We start from the raw sequence: 22,453 nt of genomic DNA, 5'->3' as shown, positions 1-22,453 counted from the left end.
ATTTAATGAATATTAATGAAGTCATAATTTTTCAGTTCAGGCCGTTATTCCTTCAAAAGCTTCCTTGTTTTATTTCCTTTACCTGAGTTGACGTTTTGGCTCCTATCAGGTTAATCCAAAAAGACACAGTCAACAACATTTTCAATGACCTTTGACCTCGACTATTGAACATGCATCATAAGACAGAAATCGAAGGCGACCAATAAGTCTGTTCTCTGCATAATCTTTTTTTTTTTTAGCAGTTCCTACATTTTTACACAAAGTTTAGAATTGCAGGAGGTCTCTTTTATTTTTCAACCACAAGCTGGTACTTCCCATCATGCTTTTGGGGGCCTAACTCGACAACACGACGAGGCAGCTTTACCATGTCAAAAGTATTGGTATTCCAACTCGGTCCCCCTTCAACAGCCCCATGTTTAATGCATGGGCCCCGCTGATATGGAGCCGGCTCTGTGAAGAGGATGTGCATTAGCATGGATTCACATGAGAGACGCACACGGTTAAACAGACTGCAAAGCTTTGCTTTGGTCCCAAAAGTAATTTAGCTGGTAGTACAAGCTGTGCGGGAGCACGCACCCTAGGGTGGTCGATGTAACGTGCTACCATGTTGACTATTTTTGCACGATTTACATAATGAGTTTGAAGGAGTTTTCGGCTGACTTCAACATCATTGCACCACGTTGGCTGCTACATCCTCAGGCACGCGCAGCCGTACAAGCATGCGCTTTAGTGATGTAATGTTTCTGAACTATATTCAGATAACATTTTGCTGTAATTCTTTTTGTAAATAAACCGCAACGTGATCTACTGTTCAAACTAAAAGCAGCTTCAAGGGACGCAAACGCGCAGACATGTTCTGTGATGCAGCAGGTATGCACAGCTAGCCTGAAGCTAGCTCATTAGCTGGGATAATTTGCCCACCAGGCTCAAAGAGGAATGCAGACAACGCCGACGCAAGTGTCACATTTAAAAAGCGCACTTAAATACATGACGCACACGACACTGCGTATGCAAAAAGCGGCATCTGTTGCGTTACTTGGCGGTCTTGTTTTTGCGTCGGCGTCTCCGCTGACGGCGGTAACGCGGGTGAGCACCCCGGGGCCACGCAGAGGGCCGAGCACCAGAGAGAGTGAGAGACAATCCGGCGGCTTTTTTCTCTTGTAAAACCGAGAACATAGGTGAGTTTGCAGAAGTATTTGGGGCCTGATATGTCAACGTCTACCAGATAAGGCCCGTGCTGCGATATATTTGATATATCCATTCCTCAAATGGCGAGTTATGTAGGTCATCGGAGGGCAGCGCTCAGATGGACCACCTCTGGAACAAGAGACTCCTCTGTGTGTGTGTGTCTACCTGCTGCCCGGCTGAAACTTTTCGACAGTCAGGCGTCCATGTTTTTATACAATTTCCATATTTACAAATTGGCACGGAGGGGATGAATGTGGCACTGTTGCTATGGTGACCGGCTTGTCTGTTGACCCGGCTGGCCAGCAGACTTATAGTTGGCAAACACACACACCACACACACACACACACACACACACACACACACACACACACACACACACACACACACACCCAGTGTTTCAAACACACATGCCACATTCTGTCACCATGTTGGCAAGGCCGCCAGTGTGTTCCTTGTTTTTTCTTCCTGGCTCTGTCTTTCTCTCACACTCCCTCTCGCCCTCTCTCCCTCTCTCTCTCTCTCTCACACACACACACACACACACACACGCAAGCACACATGTGGATGCAAATAAAACAGAGTCAGGGTTTCTCAATAAGTGAAGATGAAGCGCCACAAGATGTTTGCGGCTGGAGTACATTTTTCCTTTTCGTTTCTCTGGCGAAATTTTGTGTAATCTGGTGGCCTCCATCCCCACTTCCACTTCCCCAACATAGATAGATAGATAGATAGATAGATAGATAGATAAGCTTGTTAAGGACGAGTGTGCACAGGTGGAAGTGACTGATGCTCAAATGATCCCCTCCCCCTCTCTGTTTGCCTCTGTCATGTAGAGGGAGACGTGTATCATTGTAACCCGCTTTTTCATGCCTCTGGATGTAATGACCCAGATGAGAGCCACACTCATACAGACACGTTTTTTTGCACACACACAAACGCACACGCAGGTGCTGACATGTCGTGCTCCCCTCCTCTTCAGTAGTAATGAATGCTGATGAGGTAGTCAAGGGAACCTCTGGAGTCCAACGCGAAGCCGAGCAGCTAAACAATGATGTCCACCCTGAAGGTAAGGAAAGATGTGCTCCATTCAGGTGAGACCAGAGAAAGACCAATGTTGGAGAACAAGACCAATATGTCACCGATGAAGCCCCAGTGCTACAGTGTCTCCTGCCTTTCCCAAATTATCCAGAATAAACATGTTTTTTTTTAATGGTGGCATCAATTATCTAACTCGAACAGTCTATATTTGAAGACAATAGTGACTAGTGGCATCCATTGGTATGCATTTAACATCTTGAGCCATCTACTTTAGAATTAAAGAAGAACATTGAACATCTAGCGTATTCACATTGCTTCTCCGAGTTTAATGAGAAGATTGACACCACTGTCACGTCTGTGCATTAAGCCCTGAGCTAACAGCAGGAGGGGGTTAGCTTAGCTTAGCTTAGTGTAGCATACAACTGGAGGCAGTGGGAAAGCAAATACATATGCCTCCTAACACCTCCAAAGCACACCAAACAACCCAGTATTACAAAACCGCTGACGTAAATAATGACAATTTCAAATTTGAGGGGAAGTTACAATGGATAGATCGAGTTTTTTCACGTCAAATAAACAGTTTCACCAGGTGTTGAATTATGGGCAGAGCCAAGCTAACTGTTTCCTGAGGCTCATCACCTCCTGGCTCTGGAGCTTCATAGCTTCATACTTAACATACATGATAGGCCATTCTCAAGAAGACTGCAGGCAACACACAAACACATGTGATATGTTCTGGAGAAATGGCTGACTCTGGAGCCTATGCTCTATTATGCTAAATCCTAGCACCACAAGCTAGTTGCTAACTGTGTACATCTGCCGTTTGCTGCTGGGCCGATTGGGTACAGCAGGTTTTTAGAGCTTCATCCACTGTGAGCAGAACCAAAACAGTAAAACTGCGGGTTAAACCAAAACAATCAGCTGAAAGACGATATAATGCTTGTCACTACACGGGGCAGCCTTCAAAATAGTTATGATTCATTTTAGGAATACAGATAGTGGCTTTAGGTTTTACATCAACTTGTTTTTTCTTCACTTCCTGTGAATATATTTGCTAAATATTCCTCTTAATATATATATTATCAACACAAACTAGTTTACTGTGACTCTTGTTTGTGTTCTTCAAAGATTGAAGTGGTAAACATCTTTTATTGCTGCTGCAGAACGTAGAGGAGGCAACTCCTTGAATGCTGTTATGGAAGGTTTTATTGGTGATTAATGAAACCAGCTTGTAAAGGTTCTGAAGCCACGCGGGCCATTTGTGCTCATCGTCACACACACACACACACACACACACACACACACACACACACACACACATATGTTAATTAAATATCAAATATCAGAGAAATACGCATGCTTTTCACTCTAAAGCACATTCAGCTGTGAAGTCCTCTGATCAAAATCAAAGACCTACTCCACGTGCACACACATTCAGCAGAGTGTGTGTTGTAGTTGTGCCCGCAATGCTTTCTGCCTGTATGCATGTGTGTGTGTGTGTGTGTGTGTGTGTGTGTGTGTGTGTCTGCACCAGCTGTCTCAGAGCTCCCTGTTGTTTAGCCTGCCGTTGCAGACGGAGTCAACGCTGTAAACTCTGTGGATCGATGCTCGTTTGGAGGATTTCTCTATTTAATTCCACCTCAGTCAGCAGCCCTTCATCCTTCTGTATGTGTGTGTATGTGTGTGTGTGTGCACGTGTGCATGTATGTCTGCACACTGGGGTGCGTGACTGTGTGTCCTTGTGTGTGCACATTTGTATCTCTATCTTCATATTGAATTGTCTGTGAGCATGTGCAGAGGAATTCTGCAGGAGGTTTGTGTGGATGCTAATATCTATGTGTACACTTCTGTCGCACACACAAACACACACGCACACACACACACGCACGCATAAACACAAAGAGGTAGGAGTCTCACAGCAGAGGCCAAAAACACACCGTCGGGTTGTCTAGCCCCTCCCTCTCTTTGATTACACTCACAATGCTATTACTTTGTAGCACACAACATCAGCACATTGATTTATCTCCTCCACTACCTGCTTTCATTTAATATGCTAACACACATAAATACTCCTCGTGAAAGCACATCTTGAGATTGCACATTAAAACACACGCACACACACACACACGCGCACACACACACACACACACACACACAGGTAAATGCATGCATGATGGCACACACATGTACACACTCTGACACTGCCACATTAACGCACCATGTGCACCATCACAAGAGACCACCCACCCCAACAAACCAAAATGCAAGCTGTTAGCTTTTTCTTCTCCTCACCAGTCCCCCCCCCCCACCACTCCTACACACACACACAAACACACACACACACACACACACACATCTCCCCCTCCCCTCCATCCCATTGTCACACCAGGGATTTCCAGTGTCCCCAACACGTTGCAGCCATCCCGGCCCTGCAGATGTCACTTAGCTGCAGCGCCACCTCCTCATTTCTGCATCCATCCATCCCTCCGCCTCTCCTGGGACAGAGAGGAGGTACGGCGCAGGGAGCACTGGGTGCATGTGTTTGTGTGTGTGTGTGTGTGTGTGTGTGTGTGTGTTTGTGTGGTTACAGAGGGGGGAAGGGAGACGGGCAGGTTAATGAATTAGTAATTAGGATTGACGTTGCGTCTGCAGTGGGTTTCCCCCAAACTCTCCGGTCATCTGTGCATCCTCTGAACTCTCTTTGTCATCTTCAAACCCGTTGCCCCCTCCATCCCCCTCCCCCTTTCCTCCTCTCTCCCCCCCTTGCTTAACCCCCCTCTACCTGCCTCACTTCGGGCCTCGCCTCTCTAACCTTCTCTTCCCCTTGTCTTCAAACGCACACCAGACTCTTTTGTTCCGGCCACATCCTCTCTCTCTCGTTTTCAGCATCTCTCTCTTCTTCTTCTTCTTATCCCCCCCTTTTCTCTCTTCCTCTCTTCACCTCGTCTCTTCTCAGCTACTCTCCTCTTCTCCTGTCTCCTTCTAATGTGCTATTGATCACTGGAGATCAACTGGATTGGAGGCTGAAGTTCTCAATCCATGCGGGCGTCACATTGAAGCTCGGCACTGCTCTGCATCATAAAGGCTGCACCCGAGATCCCCGAAGAAAACGTTGTTTAAAAAAAACAAAAACTTGGCAGCAGACAATGCGGAGCCATATGTGTGGTTGTATACGGCTGCTGGCTGTGCTTCTGTTAATGACCTTGAGGTGCACAAGTAAAGAGGGTAACCTCAAAGCACTATACTGTATATTTTAAAGACAATACAGATGGTTTGCACTTTGGCTCGGGGCTTGATTGAACTGTGCTGGTTTTACACGTGGGAGACGAGCGAGAGGGAGAGAGCAGGTTGAAAAAGGAAGTGAGGAATGAGGTGGTAGTGCGCTGAAACTGGAAGGAAACGTCCTCCATGCTTTGTCAAGGGCAGAGTGGACACAGGCGAATTTATAGAGTATATGTTGGCAGATAACGGGAACCGCTCGTCCGTCATCATTGCCAAGAATTTAATAATTTTGTGTTGGATCCTCTGCCATCCAACAGCAAAAAAAAGAAACATAGCAACATCATTGCAGGCTCAGAGCGGGCAGCGTTTGATATCACAAGATATCTCAAACCGTGCCTTGTTTATCTCTGTCTTTCTGTCTATCTAATACTTCAGGGAGGGTGGGGGATGAGACAGCTTGACGTATGTGTATAAATATGGACACACAAAAGATTGCTCCCTCAAATTTTTTTCACAAAATGTCCGGTAGCGCCAAAAGCTTCCCGCCTTTGTTCCCCAGCCTACATAACTGATTGTCATCGTTCCAGTGGTTGAATTTGTGGTGTTTTCCTTTGGTGTGGGCTGTAATTATAGTCCAACCACAAAAAAAGGAGTATTGACAGTTTCCTCCAGGATGACTGGCATCTTTTTGGAAGAAAAGGAATTGACAAAGATCAGCGGGGAAAAAAACAATATGCTGCTGTGGTCAAACTGTCATGGCATTTTAGATGTTAAAACAATCTGACCGAGAGAAGTATGCCCTCTGGAAGCTTTAGAAGTCTGATTGACAGATCGGGATCAGATCTGATAGATCTGATTCTATCTATATGATCGATGGAAACACACGCCGCTTCCCACGACCACGCACTGAAGGGATGGATGGGAAACTTTGTTTACTAAGACCACAACATTGTTGGAGTATTGCTAATGCTATCCTGGCTAGCGGTAATTATAATCAAATAAACAGCGACCTTTAGTTCCTTGAACACCATCCAGTAACCAGCAGGTCAAAGGTCAGAGCCATATTGTTATCACAATAAAACAGCTTTACAGCATACTAAATAACATGTAACTGATTTTTCTTGGCATTGTATTTTACCACGTAAACAGAACTTCTCCATCATTTGTCTGGGATTATGTTTTTCACAAAAAAAAACCCACAAAATAACACACTAAGTCTCTGCAATTTTTCGTTGAATTTACCTCATTTGTTTGGCAATAATTCACTTGTTAACTACTCTATTGAATAGCATATCCAACAATCTGTATTGACCGTTTCATGGGTCATGTTTTCCCTCGCAGGCATCACATTCCTACTACAGCATGACCGATGCTGCATCCTGGATATGACAGCTGCAGGACTTTAGACCTTGGATGGGACTATTTGACTGTCTGTAAATCATCAGCATGGACTGTTATTCAGGTCCAATTCACAAACTTCCCCCCACCCCAATTGACATGTTTTTCCCAATCCTGATGAAATAAATAGATGCCAAGTCGACTAAGACTAGCTCATTCTCTTGAGAACATACTGGAACCCTCCCCAGGGTCCCGTTGGCCATCCCTTGGACCTCAGTATGGGAACTACTTTACACCCCTGGCTCCTGCACTGCATCCCTGTTTGTGATGGTATTTAGGTCTCGGCAGATCCCCCGCGGGCCAGAGAGGAGAAGGACTTGTGTCAACACCACTGTCAGTGCTATAATCTTCACTGCGGGGTCCAGGGTCTGATATCAACGGGCCCTCGAGACACGTCCCGTTCACACACCGCGCGGTAACCGCGGGAGAGTGACGGTGCTGCTCCCGAGCGGTCCGAGGAGCAGAAACACAACCCAGCTGCCATTCAAACACGCCGAGGCTCCGCGAAGAGGAGGAGAAGAAGAAGAAGAAAAAGGAGGAGGAGGAGGAAGGAGGAAGAGGAGGAGGAGGAGAAGACGGAGAGGACGCCTCCATTCATCCGTCCGTTCATCAGTCCGCGCAGTAATCGCTGTCGCTGCCGCCTGGACCTCGCGCGAGCCCCGCGTGATACCAGCCTGCGCGGAGGGCGCGAGACACCGGCAACGGCCAACGGTCGCACGCGCATACCCGGTGAGAGGAGGGCAGTTGGAAAGGACGCTCAGCGTGGAGAGAGAGAGAGAGAGAGAGAGAGAGAGAGAGAGAGAGAGAGAGAGAGAGAGAGAGAGACACACACACACACACACACACGCGCACACACACACACACACACACACAGAGAGAGAGAGGGAGGGAGAGTCTGTCAGTGTTATTCCCCGGTGTGGATGTAGAGACACAGAGGGAGAGAGGACCGCCGAGAAAAAGTCTCCTTTCGGCGTCTGACTGAACGCACTTGCCCGGTGAGTGGAGAACCCATCCGTTACAGGACGTGTTTATAGTGGTATCATTTGTTTTAAGCTAGTCCTGTGTTAGCGCTACGCAGACCCGTTGCCCACACAATCGTGCACTTTAGTTTATGAGCGAGATGAGCATTTCTCAAAGGGGGGCTGCGTGGAGTTTTATTTTTTTCACGTCTTTTTTTTAAATTTTTATTATTATTATTTTATTTTTTTACCCCTTCTGCTAATGTGACCAACATGCTCCATCCCAGCCCGCACCGCAGCCTCCTCGCACCGGACAGCGGTGCAGCTAATGCGGGCTGGAAAGATACAGGCACCGCGCGGGCCGTGCATGGGGATGTGTGTGTGTGTGTGTGTGTGTGTGTGTGTGTGTGTGTGTGTGTGTGTGTGTGTGTGTGTGTGTGTGTGTGTGTGTGTGTGTGTGTGTGTATTTGTGTGTGTATTTGTGTGTATGTGTGTGTGTTTTCTCTCTCTCTCCTCCTCTGACCCCCGAGAAGAGAAAGAGAAAGCCCTTCCGCTTCTCGGAGGACAAGTCGGTCTTGAAACGCGACCAAGGTCTATTCTGGAGGAACAGAAAGGCTCCGGCCTCAATGGAGCTCGAGCCGTGTCTCCCAGCCATCCTGTTGTCATGGTTACTGGCTCGAGGAGGCTGGGAGAACATGACTGTCTCGCGCGCGGTGCTCTCTCTCTCTCTCTCTCTCTCTCTCTCTCTCTCTCTCTCTCTCTCTCTCTGAGAGACAATAAGCCTTGTCTGTCCAGTGTTTGTTTATGTCTTTTTAAGTGTATTGGGAAACACTTTGGGAGATATATATATATATATATATATATATATATATATATATATATATATATATATATATATATATATATATATATATATATATATATAGAGAGAGAGAGAGAGAGAGAGAGAGAGAGAGAGAGAGAGAGAGAGAGATAGTAACCTCATACATGCATTTTTTCTGGGTATTCTATTATTCTGTGCACATTTTAAAGGTCAATGTAAGCCCCCACATGTTATAAGAGATGAGAGAGACACCACTATAATAAACCATGAAATTACTGTGAATCTAACATGGACGTCAACATATATACAAACATATACAGTGATGTTTTTCCAGTTTGAGACAGCGCTTCTGGACTAGACGTATCTTTGCTTTGGGATGTGGGTGGATTCGTTAAAACAGGTGTTTGATAGCAGCTTATTTTTCCATCCCCAAAGCAAAGTCACTATTATCTTAATTATAGACATTTACATGTCTCGTCTAGAGCTATCGCAATTCTTTCCCCCCAATACAACCGTGTGGGCTGCAGGCAAAAGTGCAGCTCAGCTTTCTCCAGTGTAATCATCCTGAACTCAAGGTGTCAGACATCCAGACACAGCAGCAGCGCCACTCTGAACTGTTTCTCTCTTCCTCTTCCCTCCGATTCTCTCTGTCATTGTCCTTCTCTTTGTTTTATTCCTTTAGGTACTTTACTGACACAATGGTGGATCAGAAACAACGCCACCAAAAACCCTTGAGGACGCAACATTTAGAAATGCACATATTTCATATTTCTACATAGATAAACACGTTTTTTGTTATTGCAAATACGTGAAATATTAATGCTTGATTTATATTAAAACATAAATATTCTAATATGAGAAAGGGAGCAGGCAATTTTACAAATCATTCAGATGCCAGAATGGGCATGTTCTGTCTATGTGTGTGTGTGTGTGTGTGTGTGTGTGTGTGTGTTGTGTGTGTACTAAAGAGTGAATTTGCATGTCAAAATGGAAATGCCTAGGGAAAAACAAGATAAATCACCACATTACTGTGAGCATGTATTGAGATGTAAGCATTTAGAGTGACACAATGTGAGAGGATGGTTGACCTTGACAGCACAGAAGTGACATATTAGGGTGATTTGGGAGCTGGCTCACTGTTCCGCTCCAGTGGGCTGATGGGGCGGCTAGTTGGAGGCTCTGTGGTCCTAATGGTGTGACTCTCAGGCAGGCAGACACCCTGGACGACTTCCAACTCTGTATTTTCCTGCTTTCCTGTCCCAGGCTAACTATCAGGAAATGATTTTTCTTCCTCTCTGCCTGCATCTGCGCTTCCATCACAACAACATTTTTAAAAAGTGACTCTTACATTGCACGTGTATGTGTGTGTGTGTGTGTGTGTGTGTGTGAGTGTGTGTGTGCGTGTTGGCTGCAGTGCCTCGCTGCATGTCATGAACAGGGTCAGTGGGTCGTTTATTGCATGAGACCGCAGTGTTTTTCTCTGAGCATGTCTCTCTGAGAGACGAAATAAAAGAGGAGGGAAGTCCTTAGTATTCAGATGTGATTAGCACCCATCAGTATTCAGTGATAGCTCTTTAAATGAATTTTGATTACTGATTAGCTCTTCATGAAAAGTAGTTAGAGGGTTGTCCTAGTGGTTAAGGTGTCTATTAATATCCCTTTAGTTGGGTTTGGAAGCATTTTGTTCATTGTGTTTCATATCCTTTGATTTCTTTTGTGTCTTTCCCTGCTGTTTTCCTCTTTTTAAATAGTGCAAGCTATATACTTTATGCATCACTGCACCGGTTTTGTATCCCTGTGTTGGTCGCTTTTTCAATTTGTGACATCATTTACATTTCCGAGGTGGAGATAATCAACTCCATGTCAGTGACTGCATGCAGTGAAGCACCAACACCGTGTCCTTCACACCACTCGTCAGTGCTTTTCAGGGAGAAACCCTCACGGGAGCACACAGCACAAACAAAAGAACTGAGGTTTTTTTGCTGTTGTTTAAAATGACTGCGGGCACAGCACTATACACATAATGAGGTCAGACAAGTTAAAAGTGGTCAAACGGCCACTTTTAACTAAGTGGTCAATTGGCTGCCTGTTCAATCACACTTAGCTTTTTTTTTGGTCTGCTGAGGTGATTGTTGTACATTCATATTATGCTTGAAATGGTTGTCTGAGGCAACACTTACACTGTTGGTTGCATTATGGGAAATGTAGGAGTGAGCATTTTGAAACTCACCAGGGTCAAGTGGTCAGGATTTCTTGACCTCTGCTGTTTTGATTGCTATGCGTCTCCCAAATGTATTTAGAGTCTCTTAACACACATGACCTATAGCAGAATTCATTGTTAAATTTGAAGTCGGATCATGTTGATCTTCAGGATGCACGGCCCCAGCTGGGTGGGCTTCCATGTCCCAGCCTGATTACCTCAGTAGCTTGTCTGCGGCATCTTTCTGCTATATACAGAGCATATAGTCATGCTTATCGCCCCAGAGTCCCAGTGGACTGCAGCTCTGTGTCACAGTTCAAATCAATAAGTATCACCACGGTGCGCATCCATATGTGTGCATTGTGGTGTGTGTGTATGTGTGTGTGTGTCAGATAGTGTGTGCGTATGTCTGAGTGAGACAGGAAGACAGGCAGAGAGATAGGGAGAGATATAAAAGGCTCAGGAGACAGAGGAGAGCTATTTAATGGCGACTTTGCCTTTTATCCAGCGTCATCCTCACTGGGTTGGTGGTTTATGTGCCTGGACGGGCGTGTTGTCATGATGTGTGTTTGTGTGCTGTTCTTGTGATTGGCAGACGGTCTGATCGCAATTATAGGAAATTGATAAGGTTTTGGAGGCCCAGTGTTCTGCTGACAGAAGTGGAATGCAATAAGTCTGTCTTGATAGCCATTGTATACATAGAGACACAAAGACTGAGACACACACACACACACACACACACACACATACACACACACACACACACACACACACACACACACACACACACACACACACACACAGTCTCAGAGCCCCCATCGACCCCCCTTTCTCTATCATCGGCGGTGTTTGTCTCAATCCTTCTGTGTGGAGTGTCTGAGCACATCTCCACTTCCTCCTCAGCAGCTGGGTTTCATGCTGCTCACTTCCACATCACGGTCGTCGCCTTTTAAAAAAAAAAAAAAATATTCCTGCTGGCTCAGACCCATTTACCTCAATTACTGCGAAATGAGAGGCGGAGACGGAGAAAAGGGAGAGCGGAGAGTTAGACTGTGAGATAGCAGAAAAACATAATGTCGAACAGATGAAGAGGAGCGAGTGGGAGAAAAACAGGACACTGGAGACTCGCGGGGAGGGAGAGAAATCCCACTTTGCGCGTCTGGTTTCATAACTGTTCACTCGTTCCATTTATGGAGATGTGTCACTGTTTTGTTTGTGTTTGACTGTGCACACTAATGTGTGCAAATGCATCTTTGTGTAATTGCATAAACGGATGCAAATTGTGCGTGCTTGCATATGCCTAGTACGAGTAGTGGATATCAGCTCCAATAGACTCAGATGGAAATTTTCCAAATATTCAGTTGGTAAATTGATAAAGTAGTGAAGCACATACTCATATCCATGAAATATGTAGTCATGACAGTCTCTGAGATTTTTCATCGGTCCATGACACGTGATGTACCTTTTTAGGTGTGTCATAATAATGTTAATAAATCATATGCGGTCCATAGGCGAGTAAGTGTCACATGATTGATGGTTCTGCAGATAGAGACAAACTGCCCAGTATACTGCAAACCATTCACATGCTTCATGCAAAAAATACATAAAGAAAAAGTAAAAGAAAGAGGAGACCAATCACTGATCGTGTACAATGCAGAAATCATTTGTTGGGGGATCAGTCAGAGTGTCCTTTGAGATCATCACCCTTCCAACTGGAGTCAGAGTGAAGGGTTAGCAGACGCCATCACAGAAAACACACTGTGCTTGGGTTTGAGAAAACAAAAAAAACATCACAAATTTGCTGATGTCATACTGTATTTTTCTTACCGCTTGCACTTCTCAGCAGGACGGAAGACAGCTTTGACTTATTCAATCTGTCATGTGACAAGGAGGACGACAGCGGCAGTGTTTGCTGTCTTATTCGTGCCTCTCGTTGCTCCAACAGTATAACATTTTGCCGCGGGGGTATCGAGATTGAGCATTTTGGGCCGAGAATGTTCACGTCCTCGAAAAAAAGGAAAGGTCTGCTGTAATTAGGAGACAAGTTTGAAACAAGAGAGCAACCCTGACTTCCTCGGTTCTGCATAATTTGCATCATCTCTTCGCAGCTGTGATGAAACATTCAGTGTGGCGTCCTCATGCTCAGGGGCTGAGCCAAAGCACTTGCAATATCATACATCCAAATTTGGCTCACATCCTAGGCTGCCACAGATCTTTCCGCTCCTTTTCTTTTTTTGGGGGAGATCAAAATAACGTTGCAATGCGAGAAATTTCCCCTGAGAAACCACAGAGTTGTGTGTTTGCGGGGTTCAGTGTGATCATTTCTGCCGAAACTAGGCCCGGCACCTGCATTTGCATGCCTTCAAGAAGCGCTTTGAATCCACATAAACACGGTGCTGCAGTTGTGCCGTGAGTCCCCTGCGAGGGATGATTCAGCAGAGCATAGATCTGATGTGGCCACGGACCGTCTGCATCAGGCAGACGGGCTGCACTCTGCAACCGCCTCACAATCAAAACGCCTTCTCTGCCAGTGCAGGGTCGTGCCTGACAAAATGTGTGTCATCTGCCATGATAAGTGTACTATCTACCCTATATCTGAATATTGCAGGATTACAGTTTTTTAAAAATGTATTTCAAGGGGTAGAATTGCCACCAGACATTTTAAGTTACATAACATAAAAGCAAGTTAAAACAATGGAATTATGTAACAATATACCTTATAATTCGGAATTATGAATTGGGAAATCAATGCCTTTATGTTAATAGTAATATTTTGATAATAGTGAATGTGTGTGTGTAGAATCAGTCGGAACATATTGTGATTGATTGAGATTGAAAATTTGTTCTTTGACAAAACAATGCATCACACGGTGCAGCCATAGCTGTTCTGGAGCTTTCCATCCCATAATCTCAGTCCACCGGCAGAAAGACTTTTCTCAGATCTGAGCAGCACAATGTCTTTTGTTCAATGTCGGGCTCACAAGATGTTTACGGATTAAAGTTCATCCACGACCTTGAAGATTATGTGGCTCAAAACGATGACAAATACTTATCAATTCATCTATTATTCAGCCGGCAATCCATTTTTTTTCAGTTGATTAATCAGTTAATTGTTTTTAGCACAAATCCCATTCTTCATGCACTTCATCAGATTATATTTATAAAGAAAAAAGATATATCAGCCTTCTTTAATTCAAACATTAGTTGCTCTGTGCAGAGCCGTAATTTAGAACTGCTCATTAGCATTTGCCCTTGAGCCTTGGTACGGAGTGAGGAGGACCTGCTGTACAGAGGTCTCGGCTGCTTGGTCCATCAAGTGAGAGTAACGGTACAGACTGCTCGAATACATGTTTAAATCTCAGGTCCCCATCATGCATTTACACAAAGTGTGGGCACAGCGGGGATGGAAACAGAGTTATTCAGCTGTGAAATCTCCACATAGACAGAAAGCGGATGAGCTTGCAGGATCATTTTGACAGGAATCAGTTGAGCTGTATTAAACAAATCCCTCTCTGTGCCGGCCTGCCTGCCCGTCCGTATTCCTCTGCTCAATGCTTTATCTACCTTTTCCTGCCCTCCTTTCAGAGCTCTTTTTTAGGGGGGGATCATCTGGTGTAGAGAACAAAGCGTTGCATCTAAAACACCACAAATACACCGAGTGACACGCTGCAACACACCCGTGCTGTTCTTTTACTGAAGGTGACCTCTGTGACTTGCAATTAAGACTAGAAATAATCAAATGGCTGTCTCAGTATCTGCCATAGTTGTTACTGTCATTTTATAACACAACCTTCTCCTCCTCCTCATTTTCTTGTGGTACTTTGTCTTCCTTTCCTCTCTCTCTCTTCTGGCTCTGTCTCCTTTTCTCTGCAGAGTGTTCTGCTGATCGGACGCTCCGGTACTCATCTCTGACAGGAGTGGACAGCAGCCCCCCTCCACCACCACCACCACCACCCCACCATCAGTGAAGAGCACCATGACCCAGGAGGGGCAGGCTCTGCCCTCTCCCACCCCACCAGAGAGCCCAGTGGAGCCCAACACCAGCACCACTGAGCCCCCCGCAGAGACACACAGCCAGGCAGAGCAGGACAAGCCGGCGCTGCAGGACGACACGGAGGAGGGGAGACAACGGGAGGAGATCAGAGAGGGAGAGGGGGAAGAGGTAAAGGATGAGGGAGGAGAGGGAGAGTTGAAAGAGGAGAGGGTAGACGGGGATCGACATACAGATGGAGGGGCGGATGGAGAAAGCGAAGGGACGAGAGGGGAAGTATGCATAAATGTGGAGGTGAGTTTGGGGGAGGAGGCCACACACAAGGAAAAGGGGATGGACGAGGATGAGGAGGGGAAGGAAAATGAAGAGATGCAAGCGTCAACCGAAGAGGAGGCCACTCACCCTGAACAAGATGGGCGGTTAGTGCACCAAATCATCATCCTTTATAAATATATATATGCATATATATATATATGTATTATGTATATGTATACGCTGTTAGTGTGCAAAGATCTTTTGACCTTCAGGTGTCAAAGTATGATATCACATTCAAGAATAATCAAAACTAGATCTTCAGTCACTCATGTACACACACACACACACACACACACACACACACACACACACACACACACACACACACACACACACACACACACACACACACACACACACACTCACACTCGATTAAGGCTTATTTGTTAAAGAAAGCTATATTTGCCTTTTGTGGTCTGGGTGTTTATGTTTCCCGTATCATAACCGAGTGCCACTTTGCCATGCCGAATGTTTTTAGTGGTACATTGTTTCCTCAGTGTAGTACTCTGGTACATAATGAACCTTATTTGCATTCTACACTAAAAAGAACAGACAAAAGGCCTCGACTAAAGTAGCTGAAAGGAAAACAAGCGGGAACACCGTGGTTTCTATTTTAAGGAGCCGGAGGACCCGGTAAACCAATTTCAAACCAACAAAGATAGGCAGTGAAGGGCACTCAGGGATTCATGTCAATTAATTAACGCTTTGTTCTACGGGAAAGCTGTCGATAAAATAAAATACACAATGGTTATAGGAAATGCACAGACACACTTCAACGCACCAATGCAAAAATACAGTCCACGTATCTTAAGCGGCTTCACTCTTTGATGAGAGTTATTTCTCTCCATCAGCAGCAAACACAGAGCAATAGATTCATATTGTCAGAAATGAAAGGGATGAAATAGTGGAGGTTTGACAGGCCGGGGGAGATGAGCATCCAGCTATTCACGTTGTGGCAAATTGGACAGTGCGTTTTCGTCTTTCATCTTGCTTCAATTGTCAATGTGGCCATTCAAGCTGAAATATTTTCCCATTGTGCACACTTCTCCTGAATGAAGAATGATTTCAGCGCTGAAAATGAATGATCTGCTTTGCATGTGCGCCGACCTCGACAAAGCAACGAGTGTGTTTGAGTCATATGCTGAAGGTAATTTTCAATACCTTTTGTTTTTTCTCTCCACACGATGAAACAGACTGGCGAATGGTGTATGTGGGAACGAGGACGACGACGAGGAGGCCGGCGAAGAGGACGAGGGAGGAGACGAGGGGGGGACTCACTTGGACACTTTCAGCTCCAACTTTGAGACGACTGTAGAACAGGCCGACGCAGAAGTGGAGGAAGAAGAGGAGGAGGTCCAGAAGGAGGGAGACGGGAGAGAGCACCGGGACACCTTCAGCTCGACGTTTGAGCAGATCGTTGAGCAGGTCGACGTCCAGGAGGAGGAGGATGACGAAGAGGGGAGGGAGAAGGGCAGGGTGGACAACAAAGACGGCTTCAGCTCAACGTTCGAGCGCATCGTGGAGTCGGCCCTCCTGAGGGGCGGGACCTGCTACAGCAGCCTGGACTCTCTGGACGTGCTGTCGCTCACGGACGAGACGGACAGCTGCGTCAGCTTCGAGGCGCCACTGACGCCGCTCATCCAGCAGAGGGCGCTGTTACAGGGTCCTGAACCCCTGGAGCTGGAGCTGGAAACCGTTCAGGAGCTGGAAGGGGCTGAGGCCGGACCGGACTCCCCGAGCGACCTCACGGCCGGGGGTAGCGCCGTCTGCGGAGCTATGGCCGGAGTAGGAGGAAGCCCGCTGAGGACCACCATACCAGGAAGCAGGTCCGAGTTTGTGCTGAGCCAACCCGCACGCTGGGCCGTCCCGAACGGATACCATGGAGCCGTGGAGGGCTGTGGAGCCATGACCAACTCTGTCAGGTGAGAAGGCCCCATTCTATCTTAAGTTATTTATGTATGTACAGCACCCTTAAACCTATTATGAGTAAATAGAGTTTGAACAGGAATTAGACAATATTATGGGCTGGGCAATATCTCAATATTGGGATATGACACTAAATATCGTGTAGTTGCATAAGTGTTGTCTTTTCCTGGTTTTCAAGGCTGCATGACAGTAAAGTGATGTAGCTTTCCAAACTGTTAGAGCTATTTGGTTATTATATTCGCATTCCTGATAATTATTCATCAAAAATCTCATATTGTACATTTTTTTGTGAAAGCACCAACTATCAGCCGGATGATGTCGTCTCAATATATCGATATTGAGGTATTTAATATATTTTATAAATCGCTCAGTCCTAATCCAGGTTAGAATTGGTGCAGTCTATACGCTTTACATGTCTGACGCTGTGTTTCAGCACGAGCGGTGACCCACATTTTTTTTCTCCAATCTTATTCATAGGGGGGTTAAAGTAAAAAACAATGATATAACTATTTTCCTGTCGCCACTGACAACTGAAAACTTGACATGTAATAGCTGTTCCACCATAATCAAATCGTCCATGTAAAAGAAACACAACGTACATCTTTAAACTATAACAGCATATTGGTTATTCTCTGGATGTTTAACACAGATGAATGTTTAGATCATTAAGGACATATTCCAGTGTGTGTTGTGTTCCATCCAGGCAGTGAAGGCTTTGCTTTGTGTGTGTGTATATATATATATATATATATATATATATATATATATATATATATATATATATATATATATATATATATATAGATATATATATATATATAGATATATAGATATATATATATAGATATATATATAATATATATATATATATATACATATATATATATATATCTATATATATATATATATATATATATATATATATATATATATATCATTGCTGTTCCTTGAAGCTCAATCATGTGCTGTGACCTTGGCTTAGCCAGCAGGTGGCGTGAGCACGGTGAGACCCAGCTGTGAGGGGGCAGGGTGGTGGGCTGGGGGGGAGTGGGGTGGTCTGGTGGTTCCAGAGGAAGTCATTTGTCCACACTTGCAAACTCAGTTGGCAGGCAAATCCGTACCAGCCGACAGAACGCGTTGTCAACTTAAAAGCCTTCACATGTTTGGAAGAGAAGGGAAAGGAAACCGTCACTGCACATGGTCGGATGACTTTGTGCGCTTCGGCGTGAACTTTACATCTGCACAACAGGCTAAAGCAGCAACACGCAAACAGAAAGGCAGTGCTGAAAAAAAAGAGCTTTTACATTTTTTATGGAGTCAGTGGGACTGCTTAAGCAGAATGTCTGCATTTGAAATGAAACAGCTCCTTTCCCCTGCGCCTAGTGACTGAGAGAGCGGTAAACCCAGGCTACAGACGTGCACGTTGGGGTATTTGCCTTCCTTAACCATTCTGCTTAAAGCGTACTTGCACAACGGGGAGAGATAACCTCGGCGCTGCCAAATCACACAAGGTTTATGCACGACAAAAGACCTTCTTTGAGTGGAAACAGAATTTGTAGGTCTGGTGTGGCTGCTTTATATGGGAGATTAACACTTGACATTTTTACTGCGGCACAGAAATAAGATACAGGGCGCTCGTCAGTATAAAGAATCACTTGAGCAGCAGGGGCATCCTTCTCTCTTCGCCCCCAGACAGCCAGCTGATATTTATGACAGGGCTGAGATATTGTACTCTAACTCATCCACTCTGTCCATCATTTGCATAGACCCCAAGGAATTAAGGGGGATACGGCAACAGCTGACAGTACTGTCTTACATTTAATTACTTTAATAGCACTAAAGAGGGTTGAGAATGACAGGGCACAGCCCCTGAAGGGGGGAGGTGCTAACGGGAACCATATGGGCGAAAGCCATGTAACTTGAACTATAGGTCTGGATGGCCGACTTGTATCCGATCCTTGTTGCTTGTTCTCCAGCTCTGCCCTCCGCTGCACAGTTTCATTTGCAAACCCTCTTGAATGCCAAATAGATGCACTCAGACCTCCGACATGATCAGCTCAGCTAACTGCTGGGATTTGTTCACAGACTCTCCCGGTGCTTTCCTAGCTCAGTACGAGTTAGAGGATGAACTGAGGATTTAAGATGTCGGCTCTCCTTCTCTTACCTACCTACCTACCTACCTACCTCTCTTTCTCTCTCTCTCTCTCTCTCTCTCTCTCTCTCTCTCTCTCTCTCTCCCCCTCTCTCTCTCCCTGTGTATACAGATGTTGTCCTTTAAGCACGGTCTTGCTTCCTGACCACCAGCGCCAAACTGAATGAGCTATTGTTTATGTCATGACATCATCGTCTTCAGCTTTCCCCTGCCCAGCAGGGTCTGTGTGTGTGTGTGTGAGGTTTTTTTCTCCAAGCTGGCCAGTTTGCCAGACATTAGAGCACTTAAATCTAGAGTGGATACATCTGCTAGTCGGTTTTAAAGGGATATTTTTAAGCTTTAAAGACACTCACAGTTACTAATTTATCATGAACTAGAAGTCGTTGACTTTAGTTCCTCAGGAGATACAAGTATGGGCACTTCCATTCAAGCCACTGGAGGGAAAAGCCATCACTCTGACAGTCAGTGTGCTGTAATATTCTCCAGAGAGGGAACACATGATTTTACAATAATTGCTTTTCAGCCCAATTGCGGCTAAAAATGCTAATAATGAAAACACCATAGCACTTTTTTTGTAATGGACTCTTGACAACACACACAGCTCACAGGGAATAGAAAAACAGGCTATTATCATTTTGAAATTCACATTTTAAAAGCTTTTTATGATTCATAACGTCTCAAAAATGCGAGCATGTCAAGGCAAAAACAATTATTTACCCAAGCTATGAAAGCTGCTGCGTTATCTCATCCATTTCTTCTTCTCTCTCCTTCACTCTGTCACTCCCTCTCTTTGTTAGCTCCATCTCACCTCCCGTCTCTTTATTCATTTCCCCACTTTATCCGTCCTATCTCACGTTATCTCATCTCCCGTCCTCCTCCTTTCTTCTCTGCACCACCTCCTCTTCCATTTTGCCTACAGTGCTGTCCTGCTGCCGCTTCTTATCTTTCTTTCCTCGCCACTCCCTACCTCCATTATTCCCGTTGGGGAGCCTCGGAAATGGCGCAGTTACATATTTTGGCACTTCGGGCGTCATGGACAACTAGTCCTTTTCACTGCAGGGCAGAGCAGCTGCAAAGCGATGGATAAAAAAAGAAAGGCGAGGTAATCAGTCAGTCAGCCTGTCAAATTGGCAGACATTTCGTTTTTTCATGGGCCAGTCAGCCCATGTCTCGAGATGTTCTATTTGCTAGTGGCGAGAACGACTAGATATCAGAAAACAACACTCAGTGTCTACAGACACTTTAAACGCCAACGTTAGCATGCTAACATGCTCACATTGGCAATGCTAACACGCTGATGTTCAGCAACTAGGTTATCTTAGTTTAGGTTATCTTTTGCTTTCTTAGCTATCTTAGTTTAGCATGTTGGCATGCTAACATTGGCTAATTATTAAGTGCAGCAAAGGTGGATGGTTATGTAATAAGTATTTTGCCAAACTCCGTAAGATTCACTCTCTGGACATCCTTCATTTAGTAGTAGCTGATCTATTTCAGTCTGGACCAAAGCAAGGGGGGCGGGACCTAAAGGCCGACATTTCCAGTGTGGCTAAAGACACACTAGAAAGCCATTCTTTCACTGGATTCAAATGTACATGTGAGTCAATGAACAAAGAGCTCTAAACATGATCACGCAGCGCGGGCGTTTGTTATTACTGATGACAGAGCGGGTACGTACAGAACAAACGAGTGGAAGAAAGAGTCGTGTGTCTTCTCCGGAAATCATTGGCATGCGGCATAATGCAGTTGGATCTCTGTATGTGTCTCAATACACTGCGTGAAGTCTGTTAGTGAATCATGAATCAGTTGTACACGTGTCTAACACGACTTTCTTGAACGCAACGGATACGGTCCTACTCAATATTGAACTTTTCCTTATTGTTAACGTGATCCTATTTTACAGACCATAAACAGTTGTAGTTTTGTATTGCATCGCTGCAAAGAAACACCACTGGCCTGGCTCACAGATTTCCACTGCGTGAAAATATTCAAATTGATTCCGATGGCTTTGACAGCCTCGGCGCATACAGACTCTGTCTAAAATTCAGGCTTCAACTTCCATAACACACAGGGCTTTGATGGCGCCTCGGGCAGAGAGATGCAACCTAATCTCACCTCAGTCTAAACTCTCCCCGTAGATCCCCTCCCTGCTACCGCTGATTATTCTGACATCAGTGGATGGAGGAGCTAAAGTCGGCAGCCGGCCACAGGGGTGTAGGAAACATTGGCAAGTATTGCAGATGTTGTGGACAAGCCATCCAACACAGGAAAACAAGAAGTGAAGGGTTTTTCTTCCAGCAGGAAGTGATGCTGCCAGTGCCGTAGTCAGTTTACATGTTTGTTAGTTCAGTCGCTTTTTTAGATTGCACTGTCAATCATATCTGGTCATTTGCTTAGTTAAGCAATCAATCTGTTACTTTAACAGTCGTGTCCCTTTCTGCCCTCCGTGGGGACCATCATTGAGGTTTAAGCTTAACCTTAATCCATAGAGGCTGCTGAGAAAACACACACACACACACACACACACACACACGCACACACACACACTCTGTCTGTCTATCAAGCGGCTTACTTGTGTCAATAGCAGTTAGAGCTAAACAGTGAAGCCCACTAGTTGAATGCTGCTTATGTACTAATGCAACATGTAGTGGAGCATTCATGCACACACACAAACGTAGTGGAACGCTTCTGACTGATATGGATATGCCACTTGAGGCCATTCTGCACAGTCACATCAAAGCACAAACACATATTCAAAGAGAATGCGATGGGAAGTGTATAACAAGGGGTTGTTGTTCACTCATGCATACTTTAAATGAAAGAACTCATATGATGAAGACGTGTGCAGCATCTCTGGCTTAACATTAGCATGCATGGATATGATCCCATGTGTATCCATTTGGGAAACGTGCCGCCGAGTGTGTGTTCCTCCCCCCCAGTTCGCGCGAGCCCACGAGATCTAAGCCCGAGCAGAGCAGATAAAAGCCAGGCGCAGTTGTTTCCATATCAGAGACGCGTCTCTGCCGCGTGGACTATAATCTCTTTCATATACAGCGTGGCGTGCAGAGCCGCACACACACGCGCAAATAAAAGACACGCGGGCCGAGCAGCTTGAATGCGTACACAGAAATGTGCATAATGCTGGAACATTCTGAGCCAGAGCTTTCATATCTTACACACTCCGAATCTTTCCCTCTTCCTGTTTCTTGCACGCACACACAAGCACACACACACACACACACA

General features: G+C 45.3%; 2 protein-coding genes across 4 annotated transcripts in view; one reads left to right on the top strand and one right to left on the bottom strand.

Annotated features, from left to right (window-relative positions):
• The window catches only part of zgc:92242 (uncharacterized protein LOC436899 homolog), a 37,298-nt gene that overhangs the window by 12,137 nt on the left and 2,708 nt on the right, over nt 1-22,453 (bottom strand). The window lies entirely within an intron of this gene.
• Nucleotides 7,211-22,453, top strand: part of psd2 (pleckstrin and Sec7 domain containing 2) — a 32,086-nt gene continuing 16,843 nt past the window's right edge. Inside the window, exons 1-3 of one of the 2 annotated variants that reach the window (XM_068582813.1) lie at nt 7,211-7,576; nt 14,703-15,239; nt 16,329-17,057. In XM_068582813.1, the coding sequence (XP_068438914.1) occupies nt 14,806-15,239; nt 16,329-17,057 (1,163 nt within the window). In that variant the 5' untranslated portion in view covers nt 7,211-7,576; nt 14,703-14,805. Of the gene's footprint in view, nt 7,577-7,677; nt 7,843-14,702; nt 15,240-16,328; nt 17,058-22,453 lie in introns of those variants that run through there. The other variant, XM_068582824.1, reaches the window with a different exon arrangement.

This window comes from Clinocottus analis, unplaced genomic scaffold, assembly GCF_023055335.1.
Source record: "Clinocottus analis isolate CAN_PGR_092001 unplaced genomic scaffold, fCliAna1.0.p SCAF_10, whole genome shotgun sequence".
Lineage (NCBI taxonomy): Eukaryota > Metazoa > Chordata > Actinopteri > Perciformes > Cottidae > Clinocottus > Clinocottus analis.
The sequence above is the reverse complement of the archived record's forward strand: the minus strand, read 5'-3'. Positions and strand labels throughout refer to the sequence as shown.